Source organism: Lagenorhynchus albirostris, chromosome 1, assembly GCF_949774975.1.
Source record: "Lagenorhynchus albirostris chromosome 1, mLagAlb1.1, whole genome shotgun sequence".
Lineage (NCBI taxonomy): Eukaryota > Metazoa > Chordata > Mammalia > Artiodactyla > Delphinidae > Lagenorhynchus > Lagenorhynchus albirostris.
In genome coordinates, this window is record NC_083095.1 from 168673444 (window position 1) to 168699212 (window position 25769).

The 25769-nt window shown below is 47.2% G+C and overlaps 1 protein-coding gene across 1 annotated transcript in view; it reads right to left on the reverse strand.

Annotated features, from left to right (window-relative positions):
• Window positions 1–3940: 3940 nt before the first annotated feature.
• ITIH5 (inter-alpha-trypsin inhibitor heavy chain 5) overlaps window positions 3941–25769 on the reverse strand; it is a 74427-nt gene continuing 52598 nt past the window's right edge. The window contains exons 8-14 of the mRNA XM_060159939.1: window positions 18657–18825; window positions 14908–15217; window positions 13313–13869; window positions 10392–10445; window positions 8284–8400; window positions 7185–7562; window positions 3941–5601 (exon numbers count right to left, since the gene is read on the reverse strand). Of these exons, the coding sequence (XP_060015922.1) occupies window positions 5312–5601; window positions 7185–7562; window positions 8284–8400; window positions 10392–10445; window positions 13313–13869; window positions 14908–15217; window positions 18657–18825 (1875 nt within the window). The 3' untranslated portion in view covers window positions 3941–5311. The remainder of the gene's footprint in view (window positions 5602–7184; window positions 7563–8283; window positions 8401–10391; window positions 10446–13312; window positions 13870–14907; window positions 15218–18656; window positions 18826–25769) is intronic.

Sequence of the window (25769 nt, forward strand, 5' to 3'; positions counted from 1 at the left end):
GACTTCCCCGATGCATTCTCCATACCTGGGGACAAGAGTGATGGATGCGGGGCTGGAGACAGACCCAGGCAAGGGTCCAGGGAGCCAGGAACCTGCAGACTCACTGAGTGTCATCCACTGTGGGTTCACAGTAACCCCCGAATCTACAGGGCACAGATCAAAACTGATTGAAACTGAATGGAGTAAGACGATGGCTTCAATTCCTAAGCTGTTCCCAGCTGCTTAACCTTACAGAGGAAATATTTCACGTGGGTCCCTCTGTATATGCACTTCTTCCTTGCAGCTCAGTACTCTCCATGTTTGGAATGTTTTCCCCACCTCCTTCCTCCCTTCAGCTGGGCCTCTGCAGAGTTCTCTTGCAGGATTTCTCACACTCTGTTCCAATCTTTGCATATCTCCTGCTCTAAACTGTGGGCTCCATGGAGGCAGGAACTTTGTTTTCCTCTGAATCCCCAAGCCTGGAACACTGGATCTCAGAATAGACTGGAGTCACTGACTGAATCATTTTGCATTTATTACTTAGGACGTTCAGGACGTATCTTCATGTGCAGGCAGAAGATAAAGATCATGGGATCTGAGCACATGACCTCGTCCAGTCCCTTTATTAGAGACGAAGCAGCCAAAGCCTGAAGAGGTGGACTTCATGCCCTTGAGATGAGGACTTGGCTAGTTTTCTCTTTAACACAACCTCCCAGTGATGTCTCTCTCACTCCTGCTCCAGGTCTGCTTTGGTTCTAATTCAGGATCTAACATCTAAGCAAGATCTGGCCTGACCACAGGAACTGGAGAGAGAGAAGCCAGAATGACAATCAAAAGAAATGCCCTGTGCCAACGGAAGAAGAACCGAGCCAGGTGATGGTCAGTGTGGGGAAACAAGTGACCCAAGAAGAAGGTGAGAGAAGCTCTGGGATGCCCGAGTCCCCAGAAAATAAGGGACTGAGGTTTAAGACACTTCTCTACAAATTTGACAGTTTTATAAAAGGTCAGAAATGGATGCTGTACATTGGCTGTTCCACACAGTAATGTGTTGGGTTTTTTTTTTTTAGCTTTATTGCTGGCTGTCACTTTATTTTTTTTTCAATTAATTTTTATTGAAGTATAGGTGCTTTACAATGTGTTAGTTTCTACCGTACAGCAAAGTGAATCAGCTATACGTATACATATATCCCCTCTTTTTTTTGGATTTCCTTCCCATTTAGGTCACCACAGAGCACTGAGTAGAGTTCCCTGAGCCATACGGCAGGGTCCCAGTAATGTGTTGTTTTAACATGGTTCTTTCAATATTACTCACTTGCTCCATTTACATATATTTCTATGGAATTCAGAAATTCCTACAAACAAGCAGTGCAGTCAGAATCAACAAGTTTTATTCTCTCTAGCCGTTTTCCCTCAAAACAAATATACCAGTGTATTGTTTGTTTTTAGATGTCATTCTCTTACAAATTTTTGTTGAAGGAAAATGTCTGTTGAAGGTGAACTATCTTGTGCCCTACTTATTATTTTAAACTGACTAAGATAAATATTTAAAGTCACAGTTCTAAGTATTTGCTTAGCTGTGTTCTTTTATTTGCTGTTTATTTTAGTTGGAACATGTGTGAATGGTTCCAAGAGTCCAGATTAAATAACAACATTGTTTGTATACATTCTGGGTAGCTTGAAGAAAAGAAAACAAATTCGTATCTTGAATGATTCAGCGTCTTAGTCAACTCAGGCTACTATATCAAGAATACCACAGACTGTGTGGCTTACACAACAAACATTGATTTCTCACAGTTCTGGAGGCTGGTAAATTCAAGATCAAGGTGCCAGATGACTTGGTGTCTAATGAAAGTTCACTTCCTGATTTTAGAAGGCATTCTTCTCATGTTCACAGGGTGGAGAACAGAAAAACCATCTCTCTCAGGTCTCTTATAAGGGCACTAATCCCATCACAAGGACTCCACCCTCATGACCGAATTACCTCCCAAAGGTCCCACCTCCTAATGCCATCACCTTGGGAGTTTAATTTGGGTTTTCAGCATATGAATTCAGGGGGACACAAACATTCTGTCCATAGCATTCAGCTCAGCCAACACATACATTTAAAGAAAGGAATCCTGTCCCTAATTCACCCGTGAGGACACATGATTCAATTAAAGACCTAATGTTATGTCACACAGAAACAGAGGTGCTCTCTCCCATTCCCAGAGCCCTGCATCACACTGCCCAGCTGTGAGGGAGGGTCAGGATGGGTTATTCTCTCAACACCCGCTCCCTCCATCCTGAACTAATAAACCACTGAAAAGGCAAACGGAAGAAGATAAAGCGCCTAGCATGAGTGGGTACAGAACGTTCAGCCCATTTTATTTGGGGAATGTGAAACTTTACATTAGGAGACCCCTGAAGACGACCCTTTGAGATGCCTCTCTTTTTCGGATGAGGGAGTGGATTAGGGTCCCAGGGGTGGAGACTTGCTGAAGAGCCCAGCCAGTCAACTTGTTAGGACCCATTAACATTAGTGATGATGTAACCTGAGGTTTATCCCCTCTAATTGCAATGTACTTCTCAACCTCATTCGAGTGCTCATTTCGTAACCCCGACCCCACCTTATTTATAAATGCTCAAGGAAGATAAACAACTGTCCATACGGTGACATCGTGTCAAAGCGAACCAGTGAGCTCTGGAGGCTCAGTCTGGCCCTGCTCTAAGTCTTTTATATGATGTGGGGGAAGTCACCCAACTGCACTCTGACTCCGTTTTCCCACCTGAGAAGAGAATCCCTCCTTGCCGCTGCATTTACGTAAAAAGACCTTGCTATTCACAACACGCGTGGCCAATCGAAAACATGACATTTTTCAGTCAACTTAAAAAAAACCCTGAAGTATGACCTTGGGGTGGAGTTTGGAGCCCACAGATCTCACAGTCTCTGGCTAAAACAGAAAATGCCCTGATACATACCTTTTGCGAAAAAAAAAAAAAAAAAAGATGTACAATTGAAAAGGAGGAGAAAGAAAAGTGGGATGAGTCTAAAGTAAAAACACTAAAATAAAAGCTCATCCCTAATACTTTTAAAAATGTGCATTTTTTTTTTTTTTCTGAATAGGAGAGTAAGGGACGGTCACCCCGTTGGAATATCTGGTCCTGTAGTAACAGCCTCCTGTCTGCAGCTTTTTCTTTTTTTTTTTTTTTGCGGTACGCAGGCTTCTCACTGTTGTGGCCTCTCCCGCCACGGAGCACAGGCTCCGGACGCACAGGCTCAGCGGCCATGGCTCACGGGCCCAGCCGCTCCGCGGCATGTGGGATCTTCCCGGACCGGGGCACGAACCCGTGTCCCCTGAATCGGCAGGCGGACTCTCAACCACTGCGCCACCAGGGAAGCCCTGTCTGCAGCTTTGAGGCCACACCTGGAACACAGATCCCGGCTCCAGGCGCTAACACAATGGGCTGGCATCGTGGCTGCAGGGATCTCTGCCCAGTTGGGCCCGAGGTCTATGTAACAGGAAAGTCCCCGCAGAGCCTGCCCAGGTCCTGGCCAGCCCAGCTCCGGCTCCTCCTTTCCCTCTGAAATATGGAAGCAGCTGTCAGCAGCCTGGGCCTGTGCATTCACAGTGCTGGCATGAAAACAGGCAGCTGAGTTGAGTCAAAAATAACACAGCTGCCGGCCCTGGTCTGGTGGGTTCCCAAGGTGGAGAGAGACGGAGACTCTGAGACACAACCGGTCCCGCCCCCCTACCCCCACCCCCGACGGCCCAGGCACTAACTTGAACTCCTGCAGCCACTTGGTCCACAAAAACATGTGGATGTCATTTTGCTGCTCAAATGTTTCCCATTGGAAAACGGGAAGGCAAGGGCAAAGGTGGTAAACAATTTTCTTAGTTCTGATTTCTCTCCTAGTGCTGTCTGCTTCTACATGGCATGAAAGTTCTAGAGTCACTCCCTACTGGAAGAAACGTTCCATGAAGCCGGCACAAAAGCTTTTATTTCATTCGGTCTCACGTCAAAATATTCCATGTCTCTGACCCAAACCTTCCTTTCCCTGCTGTTCGGCTCCAGTGCCCCCCATGTCCATCTGCGTCCTGACCGCAGTGAGGGTCAGGCTTACTGAACCTCCGTGGTCCAGCAAAAAGCCGGGAAGGAGGGGGAGAGAGGAGGTCTCAAGACCACCATCAACCTCCCTTCCCCTTGATAATGTGACGGGCTTCACAGGTTCCACCATGAGGAGTGACAGTCATTGACTCTTGACACCACCCTGACCCCTGATTTTAACCCCTCCCTGATGGAATCAGATTTGTCCAAAGCCTCTTGCTCACGCTGACTTCCTGGCCTCGCATGTCTGGGATGTGGGAGGGCTCCTTAGATCTGTGAGCATGTCCGCACTTCCTGCTGGGAACATGCAGTTTGGTTCCTGTAGGTCGGCTCTGTGCTGCCAATACCTCCCCATCCCAGTTCTGCAAGAGCCTAATTTATCACCTCCTGGGGGACCGAGAGCAAATCAGGTCGGAATCAGGACCAAGGCTGAAGAGCCGAGTGAAAGATTCATCACGCTGCTGGCCGACGCTCCAGCACTGAGACAGGCCAGTGAAATACACCCATGTGGGCTGCCCTGTTTATTAGAAGCGCTCAGCGTTCTGGAATAAATAGGAGAATCTCCAACAGCAAAGTTAAGTGATTTACAAAGCCCGTTAGGAAAATACCGGTATCTGGGATGCAGAGTCTCTATTTTGAGTCAATTTTTAAAAAACAAAAACAAATTTTCAAGGGCAAGACATCACAGTAGAAGAAAATCCTCTCCTAAGAAAAGACCGAATGGTTTACAGTGATCAAATCTACATGCTATTTCATGACTCGTGGCCTGGGCCCAAGGAGAGGTTCCCCTGAGGCAGAGGTTGGCCGCACATCCGGAGAACGCAGCGGGCTAGGAGGAGAGATGCCTATGCATTAGTATAAGGCAAAAAGCAGAGTGCCCAAGCCTGGCCACTTCCACAGAGAAAACAGACCTGATGGCCACCTTCCTTCATCAGAGTCACCTTGTGGTAGGCAGTGAGATGGACAAGCCAGCGGGTATAAGATAGAGACTTGCTTTTAGCTGTGACTGGTCCCTTTGGTGCCACCACTGTTCTCTACTGGAGATGGGGGAGGGGGAGGGGAAGAGCAGGAAATCCCATTCTTGCTTCAACGTCCTGACCCCACCCTTTGCTCAAGCAGAGGTTAGACCTCCCCGCCACCAGGGGGGAGTCCTGGGCGGCGGCTACCTGCCAAGCGACAAGAACCACACCACGGGGTCCCCGAAGACGTTTCCCTGTCACACGCTCTTGCCTTACGGCTGCTGGCGTCAGAGTCCCCGGGATGTGCCTGGGCCAAAGGTGGTCTCGGAGTCAAAAGGATGGGCCGCCAGGTAGTCTTTATACTCCCCGTCAATCAGGTTGGCGGCGTTGTTCCGGGCAAACCAGCAGTCCACCTGCTCTTCCCCGTTGTAGATTTTCCTCTGCTTCCACACCACTGGGACCTGGTGTCCTTTTACCTCGAGGACGGCCTCAGACCTCTCACCTGTCTCAGGGACGGAAGGATGGGCAAGGCTCTTGCCGAGCCCGGTGAGTCTGGCCTCCTGGTTCAGGAACTGACCTGAGAGGACAAAAGAGACATCAGGTCTAGGTCAAGTGCGAGCAACGTGATTGAACAAAATCTAACTTCAGTTCGGGCACCGATGGCCAGCAAATGCACGGGTGTGACCCAGAGGAAGGGGATGCATAACATCAGAGCAGTGACTGTGGTCCTCGGCTGGAGTCTCCCAGAGCTGCTCCACCTTTTCCAGTGTCCGGGGAGGGTGTGGGGAGGAGAGACCTGAGTGTATTGGTAGTGGCCTCCACTTCTGGAAGCTACCACGGGCAAGATGCCCAACCCACAAAAAGAGATGCCCAGTCTCCTACTGAGATGGGAGGATGAGATGGGGGCAAATAACAAGGGAAGAAGCGTCCGGTCTTCCCCGCTCTCCTCCCTCTGGAGGACCCCTTCCATGTGTGCACTTAGCGGGTGTGCACTGGGCGGAGGGTGTGGAAAGCAGGGTCAGAATCCTCCAGGTCGAGTGAGGGCACTACCAAGGCCGAAGGGACAGCAGTCTGCGTCTGGGAGTGGAGCTTCCCAGGCAAGCTGCGTAGAGACGCATCCCTCTCGAGTGCCAGGGAATCCTGCTTTCTAAACCGAGCCCTGGCAGTGGCTCCCTCTTTACTTGTGGGAAAAGCGCCCACATGAAATTGCACGTGGAGGGAAGCCAGGCAGAGTGGGCTGCCCGAGGCTCCCAGCCATGGGGGTGCCGCCCGGGAGGGGCCGTGCATCTCCCACTTGGTGCTGGGCCATGGGATGTGTCTGCATCCTCTCCCTGAGAGTAAAGAACCAGACCTGGAGAGAAGGGCTCCTCATTTCTTTGCTCCCCTTCCCCAAAGGCCTGTGCGAATTAGTTTATAAGCCCATTCCTATTCTAGAAAAGTGTCAGGAAGCAAGAAGTATACTTTTCACACTAATTCGAAAGGATATGTGCACCCCAACGTTCACAGCAGCATTGTTTACCGTTGCCAAGATACAGAAGCAACCTAAGTGTCCATCAACGGACGAGTGGATAAAGAAGATGTGGTACACAGTGGAATATTACTCAGCCATGAAAAAGAATGAAATTTTGCCATTTGCAGCAACACGGATGGACTTGGAGGGCATTATGCTAAGTGAAATACGTCCAGAGAAAGACAAATACCGTATGATATCACTTATATATGTGGGATCTAAAAAATACAACAAACTAGTGAATATAACAACAAAAAAAAAGCAGAGTCACAGACATAGAGAACAAACTAGTGGTTGCCAGGGGGGAGGGGGAAGGGGCAAGAGAGGGGTGAGGGAGTGGGAGGCACAAACTATTGGTGTAAGACTGGTTCAACGATGTGCTGTACAACACGGGGAATATGGCCAGTATTTTGTAGTAACCGTATATGGAGTGTAACCTTTAAAAATTGTATTTAAAAAAAGCAAAAAGAAAAATTGGCCATGTGCCCAAAAAAAAAAAGAAAAAAGAAAAAGAAATAGACTTTTCATGAGCTGCATAAAGACCACATTCCTGTGGAAACTCTCAACCAAGTAAAGACACGGGCAGCATCAGCTTCGTTTTGGGAAACTGAATTCTGTGCCGTGAGTCAGCGTGGAGAGCAGCCACCTACCTAACAGGCCATGGCAGTTGCCAGAAAGGCCTTGGCCGTTGGCGACGTAGAAGCCCAGGTGGTTTCGCTGGTAGGGGGCTGGCTTTTTGTAGAGGTGGAGGAGGATGACGAAGGCCACGTTGCCCTGGATGGCGATGGTGACCTTGGCATTGGCGGACACCGACACCTCCAGCCCCTGGCTCCCCACGGCCGCGCTCTGGTTGCAGGGGAGGACCAGCCTGTCCCCACCATCCACGATGACTCTGGTGGGCGTGATCTCCAGGTAGGACCTCTCGGGCTTGTTGACGAGGATGGTGATGGTGCGGAAGTAAGTGCGCTGTTTCTTGTGGCCGTTTGGGGGAGCGGGGGCCCCGATCAACTCTCCGTTCACCGTCACGCCTTGAAGGCGGGGGGGAAGAGAGCAGTGGTTAGAAAAACTACCCCCGTTTTCACAAGAGGGCTTCTCATCCGAATTTCCTTCCTCTCTTGTACCTCTAGAACCAAGAACTTTTGCTCACACGTAGGGACCACTCAGTGCCCACTGAATGAAGGAAGGAAGGAACGAATGCATGAAGGTATGAGTGATTTTTGACCAACGTCCTGGGTAGGAGAAGCTGATGTAGGTTTGGGTGAAAATATCCTAAAAAGGGGGTTGACATATACACACTACTATATATAAAATAGATAACTAATAAGAACCTGCTGTACAGCACAGGGAATTCTACTCAATACTCTGTAATGACCTATATGGGAAGAGTCTAAATAAAGAGTGGATAGATGTATATGCATAACTGATTCACTTTGCTGTACATCTGAAACCAACACATCGTAAATCAACTATATGCCAATAAAAATTTTAAAGTGAAAAAAAATAAGTAAATAAATAAAAATTCTAAAAAAGGGGGTTGACATGTTTGTCTCCTTTCATTCCAGTGTCTGGTTATAGTTCCCCAAACTCTTGTGTGGCCCTGACACGGTATTTCTTACCCATCAGTTTCCACTGCTCCTGATTTGGAGACCCTGGGACACCACTGAGCAGGGGGGTAGAACGCGAAGATTAGGGTGTTTTTTTTTTTCACTCCCAAAACTCAAGTTCTTTCACTTTCTAGGCAGAACTCACCAGAGTCCGCATGATCAGAGACCAGCCTCAGGATGTGCCCGGGCTGTCCATCGATGTTGAAACAGACCGTGAGGTTGCTCAAGGGGAAATCCACAACAAAATGGGGGTCTCCATCCGCTGCCAGAACAGGATGAGGACGGAAGAGAAAAAGAAAGAAAAGACATTTATTGGGCACCTTCTCTGTGTAAGCACTCTTCTATTTTCTCATGAGTTACTGACTTAACCCTGTCAACAACGGATCCTCCGTGTCTACGCGAGGAAGGTGGCTGGGAGGTGAAGGGATGCGCCAGTTACGCAGTCAGTTCGTGGAAAGTAAATATTTGAATGCAGGTCCCCTAAATTCAAATATGATGCTCCTGTCACCACACTGCAGTCAACCATAGACAACTGAACTTCAGAGGCAAGCGGGGCATCACCCTACACTCCCCATGACTGCTGAGCTCACATTCTTCAATTCCCTGTGCGGCTTCCGCTAATCACTTTCTTCCCCCTTTGCCCTCCCCAGTGAAGAGATGGGGATGAGAACTTCCTGTCCTGTAACCAGAGTGCCTTGGCCCTTGAGTCATTCACAGCACCAGATGGACACGGCCCTTGCATGAGCAGTAATGACCAAGCCCCGTTTAGGGCTGGTGAGAAGTAAAGGACACAGAGTCAACGGGAGGTCAGGTGGTGCAGCCAGCAATGACAGTGGCAATCCCTCCTCTGGGTCCTACTGCCTTTACTGCTCTCAAATTTGTGTCTGCGGATAAGACCACAGAGTTTAGCTGGCCCCTGTTCCTTACCCATTCTCCTCATTTTTGCCTCTGCTAAAGATGAACAGTCTTGCCTCTTACTGTACAGACAAAATATTTCCCCAGAGTCTACGTCAGTTCTCTTTTCTCGCGAGATTGGAGCATTAGTTTCTCTCTAATTTGTACACCAAACACAATGTGTTCCCGAATTCCTCTCTACTTTACGTGTACATGTATGTATACGCATCTGTATATGGTGGGAGGTATGCGCCAGGAGTTCACGTGTTTTCAAGCTACAAGCCAATTAATGTTCTTGGTGGAACTGCTGAAACACCCTCTCTGGCCCCAGCGTGACTCAGAAGGGCCTTTGGAAGAATCTGGTTCAACTCACTGTAAAGTGCCTCAAGCACCCAGTGAATGGCAACTTCATAAAGAAATACAAGGTACGGGTCTTCTGTAGATGAAAAAAGATAACACCCGTTAAAGATAAAAGTCCATATTTTTGGCACTCTGTGGGTACAAATATAACTACGTGACAGTTCTCTGAGAGTTCCTTGTGCTCATGCCATATTATTTCTACTCAAATCTTCCAAATCCCTTTATAAGGAAAGATGCTGCCTGCTCCGAAAAAGAGAGGAGAGGTCTGGAAGTCATTACTCCGTGCTGCATCCAACAGCAAAGTTTTCCTGCATTCCATAAAGCATGTGTGTTCAAAGGAACAACACGCTACCCACTGGAGACCATGTGTTTCCTCTCCCCAGAGCTAATCTCCAGGTTGTCCTGGGCTACGTGAACCTGGACGCCCAGCACGTCGGCAGCAAGGCAATGAGAAAGACTTACAAAGGCAGATGTGTACATTTGAAGAATAAAACCCAGCCCTTGTGTCCTTATTCCATCCAGATTTTTATTATAATCCCAGGAATATGGCCAAGGGAAATTTTAGGGTATTGTAATCTGGTCTTCCCTTCTAAAGCCAAGGATCATGAAAATAATAAAATAATAATGTTTAAAAACCTTGCATCGTCACAGATATTTGTAACACCAGAAGTTAGAAGCAAGCAAGCATACTTCAGATCTCTAAAAACAAACGTCTTTCCAGCTCAATCGTGACGCATGTGTAGCTCTGTCCACCCACCCTTCTATCAGGGCTCCTGCCAGGCTCCTGAGGACTGTGTTACCCATGGGGTTTATGTGATGGTTTAATGACGATCCTGGTTTTGAGAACTGCCCCATGCTGCCGGTTTGCACTAAATAAATATGGGTGCTCACATCTCGTCCTATGAGCTGATGTTCTAACTGGCTTCGGGAAATTCCTGGTCATCCGCTTCCTAAACATTTCAACTCTCGAATCAGACACCAGCACATTCTTTCCTTTACCTGAGGTTTTGGAGACTTTAATCCTTGGGTTGTATGGTTTCTTGAGAGCAGGTCCTGGAGAGGAGAAGGAAGAGATCCACCACCGTTATTCATTAAAGAGGAGGAAGTGAGAGGTACAGAGGGCTGAGAGGAGTCAAGTACAGCTCTCAGATACGTTTGTGAGAATTTAAACACATCTCTTTTAAAGGAAGCTCTTGGGCTCGCAACACAAAGTGAAGGTATAAACGACGAGGCGTAACTATTTTATTCCTCTATAAATTAGATAATATTCTTCTTGTCTGTGATTTCTGTGTATATAATAGGAGAAAATATTCTATCATTCTTAAGGTATAGTTATGGGGGGAGGGGGGAAAGCAAAGTTGTCTAATGGGGACAGAGTTTCAGGTTTGCAAGATGAAAAAGTTCTGGAGATCTGTTTCATAACGATGGGAATATACTTGACACTACTGAACTGTACACGTAAAAATGGTTACGATGGGAATATACTTGACACTACTGAACTACACACTTAAAAATGGTTACGATATAGAGAACTGACTGGTGGTTGCCAGGGGGGAGGGGGTTGGGGGAGGGATGGAGTGGGGGGTTGAGGTTAGCAGATGTAAGCTTGTATATAGAAAACGGATAAACAACAAAGCCCTACTGTATAGCACAGAGAACTATATTCAGTATTCTCTGATAAACCATAATGGGAAAGAATATTACAAAAAAAGAATATAACTGAATTACTTTCTGTACAGCAAAAATTAATGCAACACTGTAAAGCAAGTATACTTCAGTTAAAAAGAAAGAATGGAAAAAATGGTTATGATGGGAAATGTTACGTTATGTGTTTTTTGCAAAATAGCAATTTAAAACAACCAAAAATATACAAGAATGTAAAAGAAAAAGATAACGTGATAATCCAGGTCTATAGCCATGTGTGTAAGTACAATTCACAAAGCAGCAGGCAAAAATAAACACTCAATTAAAGAATAACCTAAAAGTAAATTACTTTCTGTCAATAAAATAAAATTAATATCTTATTTCAAATTGTCTGTATTAAGATTATGCTCCTCTTAACTGATTTTTGCCCCCCCCAGAAAATGAAGATCACAGTATCTCAATGTTTTTTGTTTTGTTTTGTTTTGTTTTTTTGCGGTACGCGGGCCTCTCACTGTTGTGGCCTCTCCTGTTGCGGAGCACAGGCTCCGGACGCGCAGGCTCAGCAGCCATGGCTCACGGGCCCAGCCGCTCTGTGGCATGTGGGATCTTCCCGGACCGGGGCACGAACCCGCATCCCCTGCATCGGCAGGCGGACTCCCAACCACTGCGCCACCAGGGAAGCCCTCAATGTTTTTTAAGCACCCCCTTCTCCAACTGGTCCCTGGTCAGCCAGACACAGACAGAATCAGGCTGACCACGAAGGCGGAACGACATCTCAGTCTGAACGGCTGCTTTGAGGTGGCTTAAATTGTCACAGACACTCAAAAAAATCATAAAATTAAAACTAAAAAATCATCTTCAGAGAAATCCTATGTCTAACAAGCCTTCTGAGCGATCAGTCAGTTATTCCCTCATCTGTGTTCTTGGCCCTCTGCGTCTCGTGTCATTTGAGTTTGTTCTCTCCTGAAGCTGTTGAGATTTGAGTTGCTGACACTGAATCAAGATGTTACTCAAAAAGCCATCTTCCCTGGATGTGGCATGGATCTTGTAGCGTGACGTAACAACATCATGCAACTTACTTTTCATCCTTTTCATCAGAACAAATATTGTACTAGTTTTGCCAAGACAAGTTCCACTCTTTCTAAAAAGGCAATATATCATTTTTCACCCCTACATCAGGTCTGAACTTTTCAATAAATTTCTAGTTCTACACTCCTCATGGGAATGGGTATCTCATATGTGTAGAACACTTATTATACACCAAGGCCTCTACACCTTTAATCCTTGCAACAACCTTTCAGGGAAGAGATTACTATCTACATTTCACAGGTGAGGGAATGGAAGCTCAGAGACGTTCAGAAACCTGCCCCAAGCCACACAGCTGGCTAGGAGGAGCCGTGAGCTGAAACTCTGTCTGGATCCTAACCGTGTGCTCTCCCTACCATGCCCAGGTGATTCTCAGAGTTGAGGATATGAGGATCAAATGAGGCCCAGGGTTAATGTCAGTTCCCTCACCTTAGGGCGTGGGCACCTGACAGGAAGTTAAGAAAAATGTCACACATAAAAAAGTGCTGTTTTCCATAAACAGATTTTACTGAGAATATAACCCTCTGCTTTGGTTGGATTACTTTTCCTGTCCTTTTCCCATTCCTGGTGCTACTAATTTCCCCCTGACAAATGGCACTGAGACAGATAATAAGAATTTCTGTTTAAACTCTGGATTCTCCTGAGAATCCAGAATTTAGATCCTCCTATATAATAATATCTATAATAAAATAAAATTTTATTAATTTTATTTAATTCTAAACAAAATCATTAAAATTTAAAAAATAAAACTTTAATTTAGAAAATTATAAGTAAAAATAAACTATGAGTAAATAAAATATATAATAAAATTTCATTTTATCTATAAAATAAAATATTTTGTTTTCTCAAGAAAATAATATCAAGCGTATGACATAATTGAAGTACTTAAAATATAGAAAGGCATTTAAAAATGAGTGTTTACTTGTCTGTTCATCCCTGTGCCTCCAATAATGCCTGGTTCACGGGAGGCACTCAATATTGATGATTTATCGATAGACTGGCTTGACTTTCTCGAATTTCTCTATAGAGATCCATGGTTTATAACAACACAAACATAAGCTAAGCCACTCTCTGAAGGCTAGGAGCTGCAGGTAGAGAACATTGTTTATAAGATTTATAATACGAGAAAGTAAAACAGACGACCTTGGCCTGAAAAGGAGACAGAAGGGCCATCCCGAGAGTGCCCTTACCTGGCTGCAGGTGGGCGCCCCTCAGGCTCTGCATCACCGTTTCGGGTCCTGTGGCCGCCAACGTGCCGTAGGTGTCCTCCGGGGTCTCTGTCCGCGGTGCTGACTTGAGCGTCATGGAGGTGAACGGAGCGAGGAAGCGATGGTTCACGGCCAGAGCCTGTACCTCCTGCCTCAGCCGCTCCCTCTCGGGCTGCTCATCACTCTGCAGCCAGGAACTCAGCAGCTCCTTCAGGGTCAGGTAGCTCCAGAGACGCTCCAGGTGGTTCGGGTCCTCCTGGCCACCCCCCTTGGGCCTGGGGCTCCCCGGGACGTCGTTCCCCATCCTCCGGGGTTCCACAGGCACGTCCTTCTTGAGTACGACAAACTTCTTACTGTTGCTGGCCGTGACCTCCACGTGCAAGCGGTCCATCTCCTTGTCCACCAGCTTCCCCGCGATGATGATCTCGGAGCCGTTGAAGTAGTTGGGGAACAGGGTCCTGGTGGCGTGCTCTACCAGGCCGGCTGGATAATCCACGCGGATGTCCGAGAGGAGCGGGGTCCTGATTTCATCGTAGAACCTGGAGAGGAGGAACAGAGAGGGAGGATCGGGGCCTGCACTAGCTGCAGGCAGGTCACATCCCAGAGGAAATCACAGGCTGTCTTGGGGGGGCGGATCTGATCTTAGAAGCAACCAAGTCCAACATTCCACCCAGCAGAACATCTCAGACAGGAGGCCGTGCGGCTGTAGCTCGAACACCACTGGTGACGGAGAACTCACTATCTCACAAGCTCCCTCGCCGTTTGCCAGACTTAAATTCTGGTTTCCTCGTCACCCCAGAACATAGCACAGTCAGCAACCACTTTCAACTGGCCATTGGGCTTCAACATAAAAACACGATCATTGTAACTAGCAGGCAAGGTGGAGCTGACGCTACCTATCCCAGCTCCCTCTCAGGGTGGAATTAGAGTAAATACAGGCATAAATTGTTTTATTGCACTTCAAAGACCTAGCATTTTTTTGCAAAATGAAGGTTTGTGGCAATCCTGCATTGTCAGATGATAGTTAGCATTTTTTAGCAATAAAGTATTTTTCAATTAAGGTATGTACATGACACTATTGCATGCTTAATAGACTACAGTGTGATGTAAACATAACTTTTATGTGCACTGTTAAAGCAATCCACCTGTGGGACTCGCTTTGTTGCAATATTTGCTTTATCGCTGTGGTCTGGAACTGACCTGCAGTATCTCTGAGGTGTGTCTTGAGATGAGGAAGTGTTTTGAAGTGTCAGGAAGACAGTTATAACCATAAGAGCTAACAGAACACCTAACCTGTGAAAGCCGTCCTGCCAATACTTCACGTAGGTTTTCTCCTTAAATTCTATCATCTGACCAGAATCCTCACTTCACAGTTGGGGAGGCCAAGGCACAGACAGTCTTAAAGCCTCAAGTCACAAGGCAGGACCAGAATGTGAACCCAGATCCACCCAGTTTCAAGACCCATGGCGATGTCTCCCATGAAAGGAGTGATGATCAGACTCAGGGTCCGTCCTCACGTCCGAGCCTCCCGCTAAGCCTGCCCCCCCCGCCCCGAGGACACAGACAGACCCACGGACCCGATGAGCTGGGCGCGGGCGTCGTGGTCCTCGTGGACGTGCCGTGTGAGCCCACAGTTCTCCAGGGACAGCATCTCCAGCAGCTTGAAGTCCACGTCGGCCCCGATGCCCACGGTGAAGATGCAGACCCGGCCCCGGGCGGCCTCCCTGGTGTTGTTGAGGATCTTCGGGGTGTGGGTCTCCCCGGCGGTGGGCTTCCCGTCTGTCAGGAAGATGACCAGGGACACGCTGCGGTCCTCGATGTCGTTGTGGGCCACGAAGTCGTTGAGAAGCCTGATGCCCCTCTGCAGGGCCCCGTTAATATCCGTGCCTGCAGGACATAGAACAGGACACCTGAGGAGCCTCGCCACCTCCTTTACCTGGACACACCTTCTCAGGCCCCTCACGGGCACCTGCAGCAGTGACGCGTGGGGAAAGCAGCCACCTGCATTCCTGGGGTGACTCCATGTCACAAAGACTGCTAGAAACTTGGCAAATCACTAGGAACAGCAGAGAATTATATAACCTTGTCCTGAAGGTGTCTGATGGCATCTCAGCTTAGGCATCTCCACTCCCTTAGGATGAACGGTTTCTACCTCCTTTTTGGAGAATCACTATGGAAAGGGAAGGAGGGTGCTGGGTGCAGGAATTCAGAGAAAGCAAGCGTCCCAGAGGGAAGGGAACGGCACAGAACGAGGAGGTGGCGATGCGGAGACCATCGCGGTGACCTCACTTGTGTCCTGGGGCTGGAGGATGCTGGTTAAAGCACTCACTTTTTTTTTTTTATTGCTGTCATCTTCCCTGCTTCCTGCCCCTTCAGGATCACCCCTGCTTGTTAGGACCCCACCAAGCGAAGGCTTTCAAGTTTACACCTCCTACCCCTGCCGTTTCTAATTCAGACACGCTTGTCATTGCAGCTCTGATTAAAGTCAGGGGACAGTGTCTGTGGGAGGTGCTGGACAGGTATTTTGCTTGGGGGATGGAGAGACGGATGGCTGGTGGAAGTCAAAACTGCCAACTAACGTGAGGTTTCTGGATTAGCTGAGAACTTCATTCAACTCTGCTGCTGCTGTTCTAACCATCGCCAAGAAAAACTGAGAGTTCTTACTGCAGCCGTGAATACATACTTCCTTTTTCTGACTCCATTGGGGTTTTTTTTTAATGGCCTTATTGACGTACCAAAAATGTCACGCATTCTGGTCGCTAGGGATTTTTTTCTTTTTTTGCCGAGCTGCATGGCTATGCAGGATCTTAGTTCCCCAACCAGAGATCCATCCCATGCCCCCTGCATAGGAAGTGCAGATTCTTAACCACTGGACCACCAGGGAAGTCCCAAAAATTTCACCCATTTTAAGCACACAATTAATGATTTTTAATAAATTTATGAAGTTGTGTACCCATCACCACAATCCATCCCCCTGACTGGAGTGATTTTTATCTCCCTGCAAAATGTACCATATTTGAGTGAACCAGACAATTTTCCCCACTGCTCACATCCTCCAGAATTTCTGGCTAAAATACATATGACTGTGACTGTGCAAACACATTGATAATTCGTTCTAAGATGTACACATGGCCCAAATGTAAGGGAAAGTTACAGCTGAAACAGTATTTAACGTTTCTTTGCGTTCACTCACTTGCCTTTCTGAATGCCCAGCCTAGTTTCACGCTGCCTCTGGATATGTGGGCATGAACCAAAATGCAGGTGTTTATTTTCTTTATAATCCTTTAAAAGGATTTAACCTAGAACGTAACAATGATGCCAAATCTCTCACCGCATTTTTTTTTTTTTTTTTTTTTTTTTTTGCGGTACGCAGGCCTCTCACTGTTGTGGCGTCTCTTGTTGTGGAGCACAGGCTCCGGACACGCAGGCTCAGCGGCCATGGCTCACAGGCCCAGCCGCTCCGCGGCATGTGCGATCTTCCTGGACCGGGGCATGAACCCGTGTCCCCTGCATCGGCAGGCGGACTCTCAACCACTGCGCCACCAGGGAAGCCCTCTCACTGCATTTTAAAGCCCAGGAAAGCCCAGGCAAAGGACACACTTAGCTTTTCTTACACGAGACACCAAAGCACAGCACGGCTTGGTACTGAACGTCCGTGAAGTTGGGGCATCTCCCGCATGCTTAACAACGGCGGGGGGGCTTTCTCCCCAGGGAGCTGACACAACCATTCCGCCGAGAGCTCCCCCAGGGTCATCAAAGGACCCAAGTGCACCAGCAACAGGGATCACTTGGGTAAAATGGCCATATCTGACACCTAGAGAGGACTTCCTATGTGCAGCCACTGTTCTAAGTACTTTAAATATTTTAACTCATCTCATCCTAATAACAAGTCCATTATTATCCTCACTTTACAGATGAGGAAACTGAAGTATAGGGAGGTTAAATGACTCATAGCTGGTAGAGCTGGATTCAAATCCAGACAGTCTGGCTTCAGAATCTATGCTCATCTCCTGAAATGACACTTTTCTGAGAGAAGTAGATTAATTTTCTGTTCACCTGCAGAGGTTGGGACAATGAAGTACCAAGAAAAAATAAAGGAAACCAATAAGGTTTCTATGGTTTAGATTCCAAAATACACACGACTGTTTTCTAAAGCTTTATCTCCACCTCCCACACACAAAGGATTCTCATAGCAAGCAGAACCATTAAAATAATTTAAATAATTTTAATGCATATCCTTTGGGTATGCACTGTAGGTCGGGAGCTACGACAGGAAACGGGCTAAACAAAGATGAAGGAGAGTTTCTTCCCTCAAAGACTTGACCATCCTGTCAACTTCCTGCTGTAGATCATCACTATAATATTAAATATAACCTTTCATTTCTCCTATCTAGTTACAGTAAGACAGTAACTAGATCGTGTTGCTGTAGAGACTGGTAGGAAATCCCATTTGTAAATCGAAATTCCATCCAAACAAGATCAAGTTCCAAATGAAGTTCATTTGGGAAACCAGAACTCTGCCTTGGATGGAAAATAACAAATATATGAGCGATGAGAAACTCAGATGGAAGAGGATGGACAGAAATGGGTGTTTTCTATGTTTCCAGGTATCCAAAGCAGAATTATCTGAGACACCCAGGAGATGGTGTCTCTACAGGGGCCTTTAAGAAAGCTGTCAAAGGGTCAGGTTCAGGTCCAATAAACACTCCAATACTGAGCATCTGCCACGCATCCGCTGTCCTAGTGACGGATGTAACAGCAGAAGTCAGCTCTGTGTCCAGGGTTGAAGGAACTCACATCCAGCACGGTTGGTAACACGCTGTTCTGACTCTCTAACCTTTTCCCGCGTCTGCGTACTTACCTCATCACGACCCCCCAGCCAAGCGTGCAACACCTCAGAGTCCTCCCCTTTCCACCCAGAGCACCGCCCAGGCCACCTGGGGTCCAAGGGATCGAACGGCTCAGGAGGGCAGCTTCATCTGCTGCTTCCTAAGGTGCTCATATTCAAACACACAGAACACTGAATCACCCATTTGGCTTTCATTCCCCACCCCAGAAACAATTTACAAAAAGAGCTGCATTGTTTGCGATCCGTGAGATAAACCAGGAAAGGCTCCAAAACCTATCAGGTATTTCCTCCCCCCTAACTTACTTGACCATCTTAGTTTGGGGCCTGGAAGAGGAGAAACAAGCTCCTGGGAAAGTTCTCCCCTGTTATCTCCTTTCCTGCGATCAGCGTCAGCTTTCAAACCCTTGTCTCTGGGCAGAAAGTTAGCTACTCACGTATCCCGTCGAGGCGAATGGGCAAAGCGGGATGCGCGCTTACCTCCGGTCGGTGACATGTGGTGAATGTAGACTTTGCCGTCTCTGATATTGTTGGGAGTAACTGACACCAAATGGTCCTTCCACACTTTGACCCGGTTGGAAAATCCAATGATATTGAAACGGTCCTGGGGTCGGAGGTCATGCAGAATTGTGAAAAGGGCATCTTTGGTCTAGGCAAACACAAAAGCAAAAACAGTCACGTCTGAGCGCATGAGTCCACGCGTCCCCTGGCTTGGAAACTGCACACCGGGGACAATCCCAGGGTTCAAATTAAGTGCCTGCTACGTAAAGGGACTCAGATAAATGTCAAGGAACTTTGTCACCTAGCTGGAAAAAAACCCATCATTAATATGTTACAATTTTATATAAGACACGAATGGGTGTTTCATATATGAACCATCACATCTGCTGGAATCCACGTTGCATCAAGTCTCTGTATCTTTCACCACTGCTATTCTCTAGACCTGGAATGTTCTTTCTTACTGCCTCGTGCCCTTGTTTCATCTGACGAGGCCCTCGTCATTCAGAACCCAGTTAACATGCTGTATTCTCTATTTGCAACATTTTCTAGCTCCTCTGAAGAGAGTGCACATCTTCTCTCCTGTAGGCTAGCGCTGTCCTCAACATACTCACATAGAAAAGTGCGTATTACCCGTCATGACTACAGTCTGCTTCATGCCTCTTTCCCTTCCTCCAGTGTCAGCTCTCTGAAGGCAGGTGCATCTATTTTCTTATCACTCAGAGCAGAGGAGAACTCCTGACACGTAGGAGGCGCTAGAGAGAAGTTCAGAGGATGAACGAACGCATGGACACTTCATGAGTTACAGATGAAGGGCACGCATAATAAATACCACTGGAATTTAAAAGAGAACGAAGCACTGCAGGCTGGAGTGATGTGAGAAGGTGTCACAGAGAAGGGGGAATTGAGGATGAGACTCAAAGGAACTGGGTAGCTTGAGAGATGAGGGAGGGCATCCCGAAAAGAAGCAAAGGAGGTCAGAGAGACGGCTGGAGGAAAGCAGAGAGGTGACACAGGTGAGTTCCGGAGATGCTGAGTGAATGAAAGGTGTACAGGTAAGTCAGACGTGACTTGTGGAAAGAGGAAAGAAACCGTCGGAAACTGAAAACAGAAAAGCTCCAGAAAGGACTGCAGACGAAGCAACCAACAAGGGATTAATCTCCACAACATACAAACAGCTCATGCAGCTCTATATCAAAAAACAAACAACCCAATCAAAAAATTCGCAGAAGATCTAAATAGACATTTCTCCGAAGAAGACATACAAATGACCAAAAAGCACATGAAAAGATTCTCAACATCACTAATTATTAGAGAAATGCAGATCAAAACTACCATAAGTAGTATGGTAGGCAGAATGGCCATCGTCAAAAAATCTACAAACAATAAATGCTGGAGAGGGTATGGACAAAAGGGAACCCTCTTACACTGTTGGTAGGAATGTAAATTGGTACAAGCACTATGGAGAACAGTACGGAGGTTCCTTAAAAAACTAAAAATAGGGTTACCATGTGATCCTGCAATCCCACTCCCAGGCATATTATCTGGAGAAAACCATAATTCGAAAAGATACACACACCCCAATGTTCACTGCAGTGCAATTTACAATAACAAAGACATAGAAGCAACCTAAATGTCCATCAACAGAGGAATGGAAAAAGAAGGTGCGGTATATATATACAATAGAATATTACTCGGCCATAAAAAAGAATGAAATGATGTCATTTGCAGCAACATGGATGGACCTAGAGACTGTCATACCCAGTGAAGTAAGTCAGACAACTATCATGTGATATTGCTTATATGTGGAATCTACAAAAAGGGTACAAATGAACTTACCTACAAAACAGAAATAGTTACAGATGTAGAAAACAAACTCACGGTTACCAAGGGGGAAAAGGGGGGAAGTGATAAATTAGGAGATTGGGATTAACAAATACACACTACTATATATAAAACAGATAACTAATAAGGACCTACTGTACAGCACAGGGAAGTCTACTCAATACTCTGTAATAACCTATATGGGAAAAGAATCTGAAAAAGAATAGATATATGTGTATGTATAACTGATTCACTTTGCTGTACACCTAAAACTAACACAACACTGTAAATCAACTATACACCAATAAAAATTAAAAAGAAAAAAGAAAAGCTCCAGGAGCCTGGACACGAGTTTCTAAAACAATCAACTCGATATTGTGAGCAAGCACTGCCTTCTCTAAATAGCATTATTGCTAGACATTGAAAGAGATGTGGCATATGAGGTATGAGGTAGGGGATGCTCATTACATAACTGCCATGTAATGTCATTGCTATGACCTCTGCCACCCTTCACAGGGGTGAAGAGCACTTCACTGTAAGGGCAGGAGGGCTGGGGTTCACCCTGGATCCATCACTTACTACCTGTGTGGCCCTGACAGATAAAGACAAAGAAATACTATATGATATCACTTACACATGGAATCTAAAAACAGAACAAAACCCAAACTCATAGAAAAAGCCATCAGACTTGTGGTTACCAGAGGCACCAGGTGGGGGCTGAGGGAATTGGATAAAGGTGGTCAAAAGGTCCAGACTTCCAGTTACGAGATAAATAAGTCCTGGGGATGTAATGTACAACGTGACGACTACAGTTAACACTGCTGTGTGGTATATTTCAAAGCTGTTATGAGAGAAAATCTGAAGAGTTATCATCACAAGGAAAAACAAGCATTTTTGATCTATATGAGATGAGGGATGTTCACTAAACCTATTGTGGTAATCATTTCACAATAAGTGAAACCATTATGCTGTACACCTAAACATACACAGTGCTGAATATCAACTGTATCTCAATACAACTGGGGGGAAAAGATTAAATGACAAAAAATTAATGGCCCCATTCTCTGAGATCCTCTCTCAGCACACACATCTATTCTGCACTTATCATACTGCATTATCATTATTTCCTCAAGCCCTTTCCCACCTCAGGACCTCTTCACCTGCTGTTCCCTGTGTCTGGAATGCTCTTCCCTACAGTCTGCATGACCGCTGGCCCCTCTGCATCCTTTAGTTCTGGGCTCACTCGTTTCTCTGTCCTCTCAAGCCCGGCACCCTGCTTCTCTGCCTTCACAGCATCGATAGAGAGCATGTCATTACGTATCTGTGCATTTACTTGACTGTCCAACTCAGCTCCACGCCTCCGAGAGCGGGAGCTTTCTCTGTTCCATCACTCCTGTGTCATACCCGGCTGTGCCTGGCCACACGGCAGAGTCTTGATACATTTTTCCAGAGAAAAGTGAATGGTGAATGAACTGTCCATCTGTCACGCTAGACTCCACAAAACAGCTGTCCCCTTGCTCCTCCTCACCCAATACAACAGTTGGCGCATTGTGGGCTGTCAGTATGTCAGTAAATATCTGTTGAATGAGTAATTGAGACAGAAAGGAGGAGAGAGAGAGGGAATTCTATGACGTGAATACAAGGGAAGTAAGAGAGACACAGCCCCCATCCTTGAGAAGCTAAGACAGGGAACACTGAGAAGGATGATATGCAGGAAACAAGAGCTGAATGATGGATAGCATTAAAGCAAAAATAAATAGATCAGATCATGACAATAAACAGATGTGGGTGGAGTGCCCTGAGCACTGATGCTGACGGAATTCCTGGAAGCATGCCTCACCTTGACCCCTCATCCTTCCTTCCACTCAGAGCCAACACAACCCCAGCATGAGCAAAGACGGGCTCGGCGTCATTCTCAGTCCAAGAGTCTAGACCTCTGGGAAGTCTGAAGGTCCACAGCTGGGAGGTGACAGGTGGGACCACAGCAAGCGGTGGCCATCCCTGAGACGACACAGTTTGGAGCCCGACACTAAGGCAGGCACTTGGGAATGTTCCCGCTGCTGGGGCTCAGAGCTGGCTGAGCACCCCAGGGTGCAGGCTGGACCTGCCGTTTGTTTAGCTGCTGGCATGCTTAGGTTCCTTAAATAGAGCGCGAAAGCCCTTGAGCGGGGCTGGCCCGGCTCCTTTGATGATTTTTCCCCATCATGATGGATGCTCTGCGTTAGGAATAGTCCTTCGAGCCTCTCCACCCTCCTCCCCTGAGCTCAGCAACGACGGGTTTCTTATGACCTTGTAAGGCCACAGCTGTAACTTATCCTCATGTGCTCCAGGGCAGGCAGACCGTGGGTTCCCAGTGGCTCTATTTCCAATTGCCTTAGAACCTTTGGTCTCCAAGGCCTCGTCCAAGAAACCTGGGCAGAAGGTGCCTGGAGCCACCGCCATCCGTTAACCCTTTCTGAGCTCCGACCGTCTCCTTAGACGGCGGGTGGCCTGGGGAGCTCTGTGTTCTGTAGAAGGCTGAACAGGCAGGAGGAAGGTAAGGGTCCAGATAGAAGAGTTAACGTGAGGGGGCTTCAGCTGATACTTCTGCACCCTGCGTTTATACGCTGAAGATGAACAGAAACCTGGTCAGACTTTTTCCAAGAGTAGAGCCCAGAAAACAGGGTAAGCGCATTCCAGAAAGATCAGAGAAAGCCCAGAAGGGCAGAGAATGTACAATCCAAGCTGCTTTGAAGGCCTGAGCTACCCTGAAGGCACCAATGGATCAGATCCACTCCCTGTGGGTCCCAGAGGGCAACCTGCAAAGACCAGTCTGTACATGTAACGAGAAGGGCTCCTTCTGACATCCCAGGTTGTGTTTGGACAAAAGGCACACAGATACAACGAATAGAGGAAAAACTTCTTCTTATTCGGATAGTAAAGAAGCACCTTGGCCTGGAAGGAGCATTTAGACAAGATTCCTTTTAATCTGAGCCACATAGAATCACGGAGAACAGGGATGAGTCCCTGCCTGAAACTATTCCATGGTGAGGAACTCTTCTTCCTTTTTTTTCTAAATTTACTTATGTATTTTTTATTTTTGGCTGTGTTGGGTCTTCGTTGCTGCGAGTTGCGGCGAGCGGGGGCTACTCTTTGTTGCAGTGTGCGGGCTTCTCACTGCGGTGGCTTCTCTTGTGGTGGAGCACGGGCTCTAGGCGCGGGGGCATGTGGGATCTTCCGGGACCAGGGCTCGAACCCGTGTCCCCTGCACTGGCAGACGGATTCTTAACCACTGAGCCACCAGGGAAGCCCGGAATCCTTCTTCTTATAGGTACTTTCCTTGGGTGGAAAGGAGGGGAAAGAAGTATTTCCTTTGAAAACTGTCTTAGAGGTTAATTTCAGTGCTACCTTTGGTTTATTATTCAGTAAGCCTTTTCATCTCTGTCCATTTAAATTCTTTCAGGCGCATGTGAATAAATAAAGACGAGCTCTCGGTTTCAGATTCTTTATTCATTCAACATGGTTGGTGATGGTCCCTCTTGCTCCAGTGGGTCTGCAGGAAGCAGAACTCTGTAGGCTTCCCTGATGGTGTCTGTGGAAAGGCGCAGGGCTGGGCCCCGGGAGGTACAGCCCCCTTTTCACCCTTCTCTCACGCTGCCCTTCACGAGGGCTGCTCCCGGGGAAGGGAGTGTCTGCGGGCAGCTGGTCCTGCGGGCTCTGGGCCCTGCATCAAGCCATCCTACAGACAAGGGATGGCCCTTCCTTCCCCCTCCTGCAAAACTAAGCCTGAGCAGCTGGAGGGTTTCGGCACAGCCTTGGGGGGGGGGTGAGCACCCCCTGTGCTGACCACTGTGTCGTGAACAACTCTTAGACATCCCCCCGGAGACAAGCATCGTGCAGTCACGCCCTCAGGCTGACCCATCAGTGGAGCCCATGGAAAACCCAGCTGCCTGCCCACTCCATCGGGGTGCCCGCTGACGCAGTTTTCTCAGACACTTCTGTGTCCCCGCCAAACCACACTCACCAGCAACTAACTCTGACACAAAAGGCTTCTGTACCACAGACCCTGGGTTGTGACATCAGAGAGGAAATCCAAGTTCAAGGGTCCTAGATACTAGCCACGCCATGCTTTTCAGCAGAACGGACTTGCTGTGCTCTGAAGCAGTCCTATCACTTGCCTTGTTCTAAAATGTTTACCGAGGAGCTGACCTCTTCTCTTTCCTGGGTCCACACACTCCTTCTGGATGAACCCGAGAGAAAAGCATCTATGATTTTTCTCATCGAAAACAAAAGAAATCTAAGACCTTCTAAAAGTCTTGCTTGAGCCATGAAAGAGAATCATGATCAGCAGATACATACCCTGCAAACAGCCCTAAGTTTCTGAGCGGTACTATTGGGGAGTGGAATACACCAAATAGGAACTGGGCACAGGTGGGCCTTCTCCCTTCCCAGGTGGGTGGAGATAAGGGACACGGGTGGGGACCAGAGGGAAGCGTGTGCAGCTCATCCTCCTGTGAGCTGCAGTCCCTCCTGTTGCCAGCAGGGGGACCCCTCTGTGCCCACGACTGGCAATGGAGTCCTTCCAATGGAAGGACAGACAGAAATAAAAAACAGTCTGTTATCCCATCAAAGTTTGCAACATTAGGTGCTCCCTGCACCCTCAAACCACCTGTCTAAGCCGGCACTGAGGAGGACGGAGATGCCCACCATCCCGGCCTCTCTCTGTGCCCTCCGCAGGCATACAGCCCACGTCACCCTGGAGTCAAGGTCACGGCTAAGACCAGAGCAGCCACGACAAGCCAGCTGGATGCCGCCAGTCCCTGGGTGGCAATTACGCTTCAGTGGCAGTATTCCAAGACCATGGCATTTCACACGGATTCTGCAAAAGGCAGCACAACCTTACATGGACATGCTACAGGTCTTTCAATGATCTGAAGGGAAGTTTTCCGAAATTGTATCGAGACTGACCCACCAAGTAATTGGGTTTTTAAAAAAAAATCCCAATTTTAGGAGCAAGGCAATAAATTGAGTGAGAAAGACCATTTCTCCATAATATATTTGTGTCTATATCATTGTTACACTTTCCAAAGAATCTAGCAACAGATTGGTTTCAGAGAAGAACCTGAAATATTAAAAATGTTACCCCACTGATGACAGTATAGGCACAGTCCAAGAGGTTATGTAAACCCATAAAGGAAAACAGTGATAACACAAAGCCTGGTGCCCTCCTGTCTCCTCTCTGCCGTAAATAGCTCCTGAAATGGAACACATTATATAATTTGTATTAAAAAT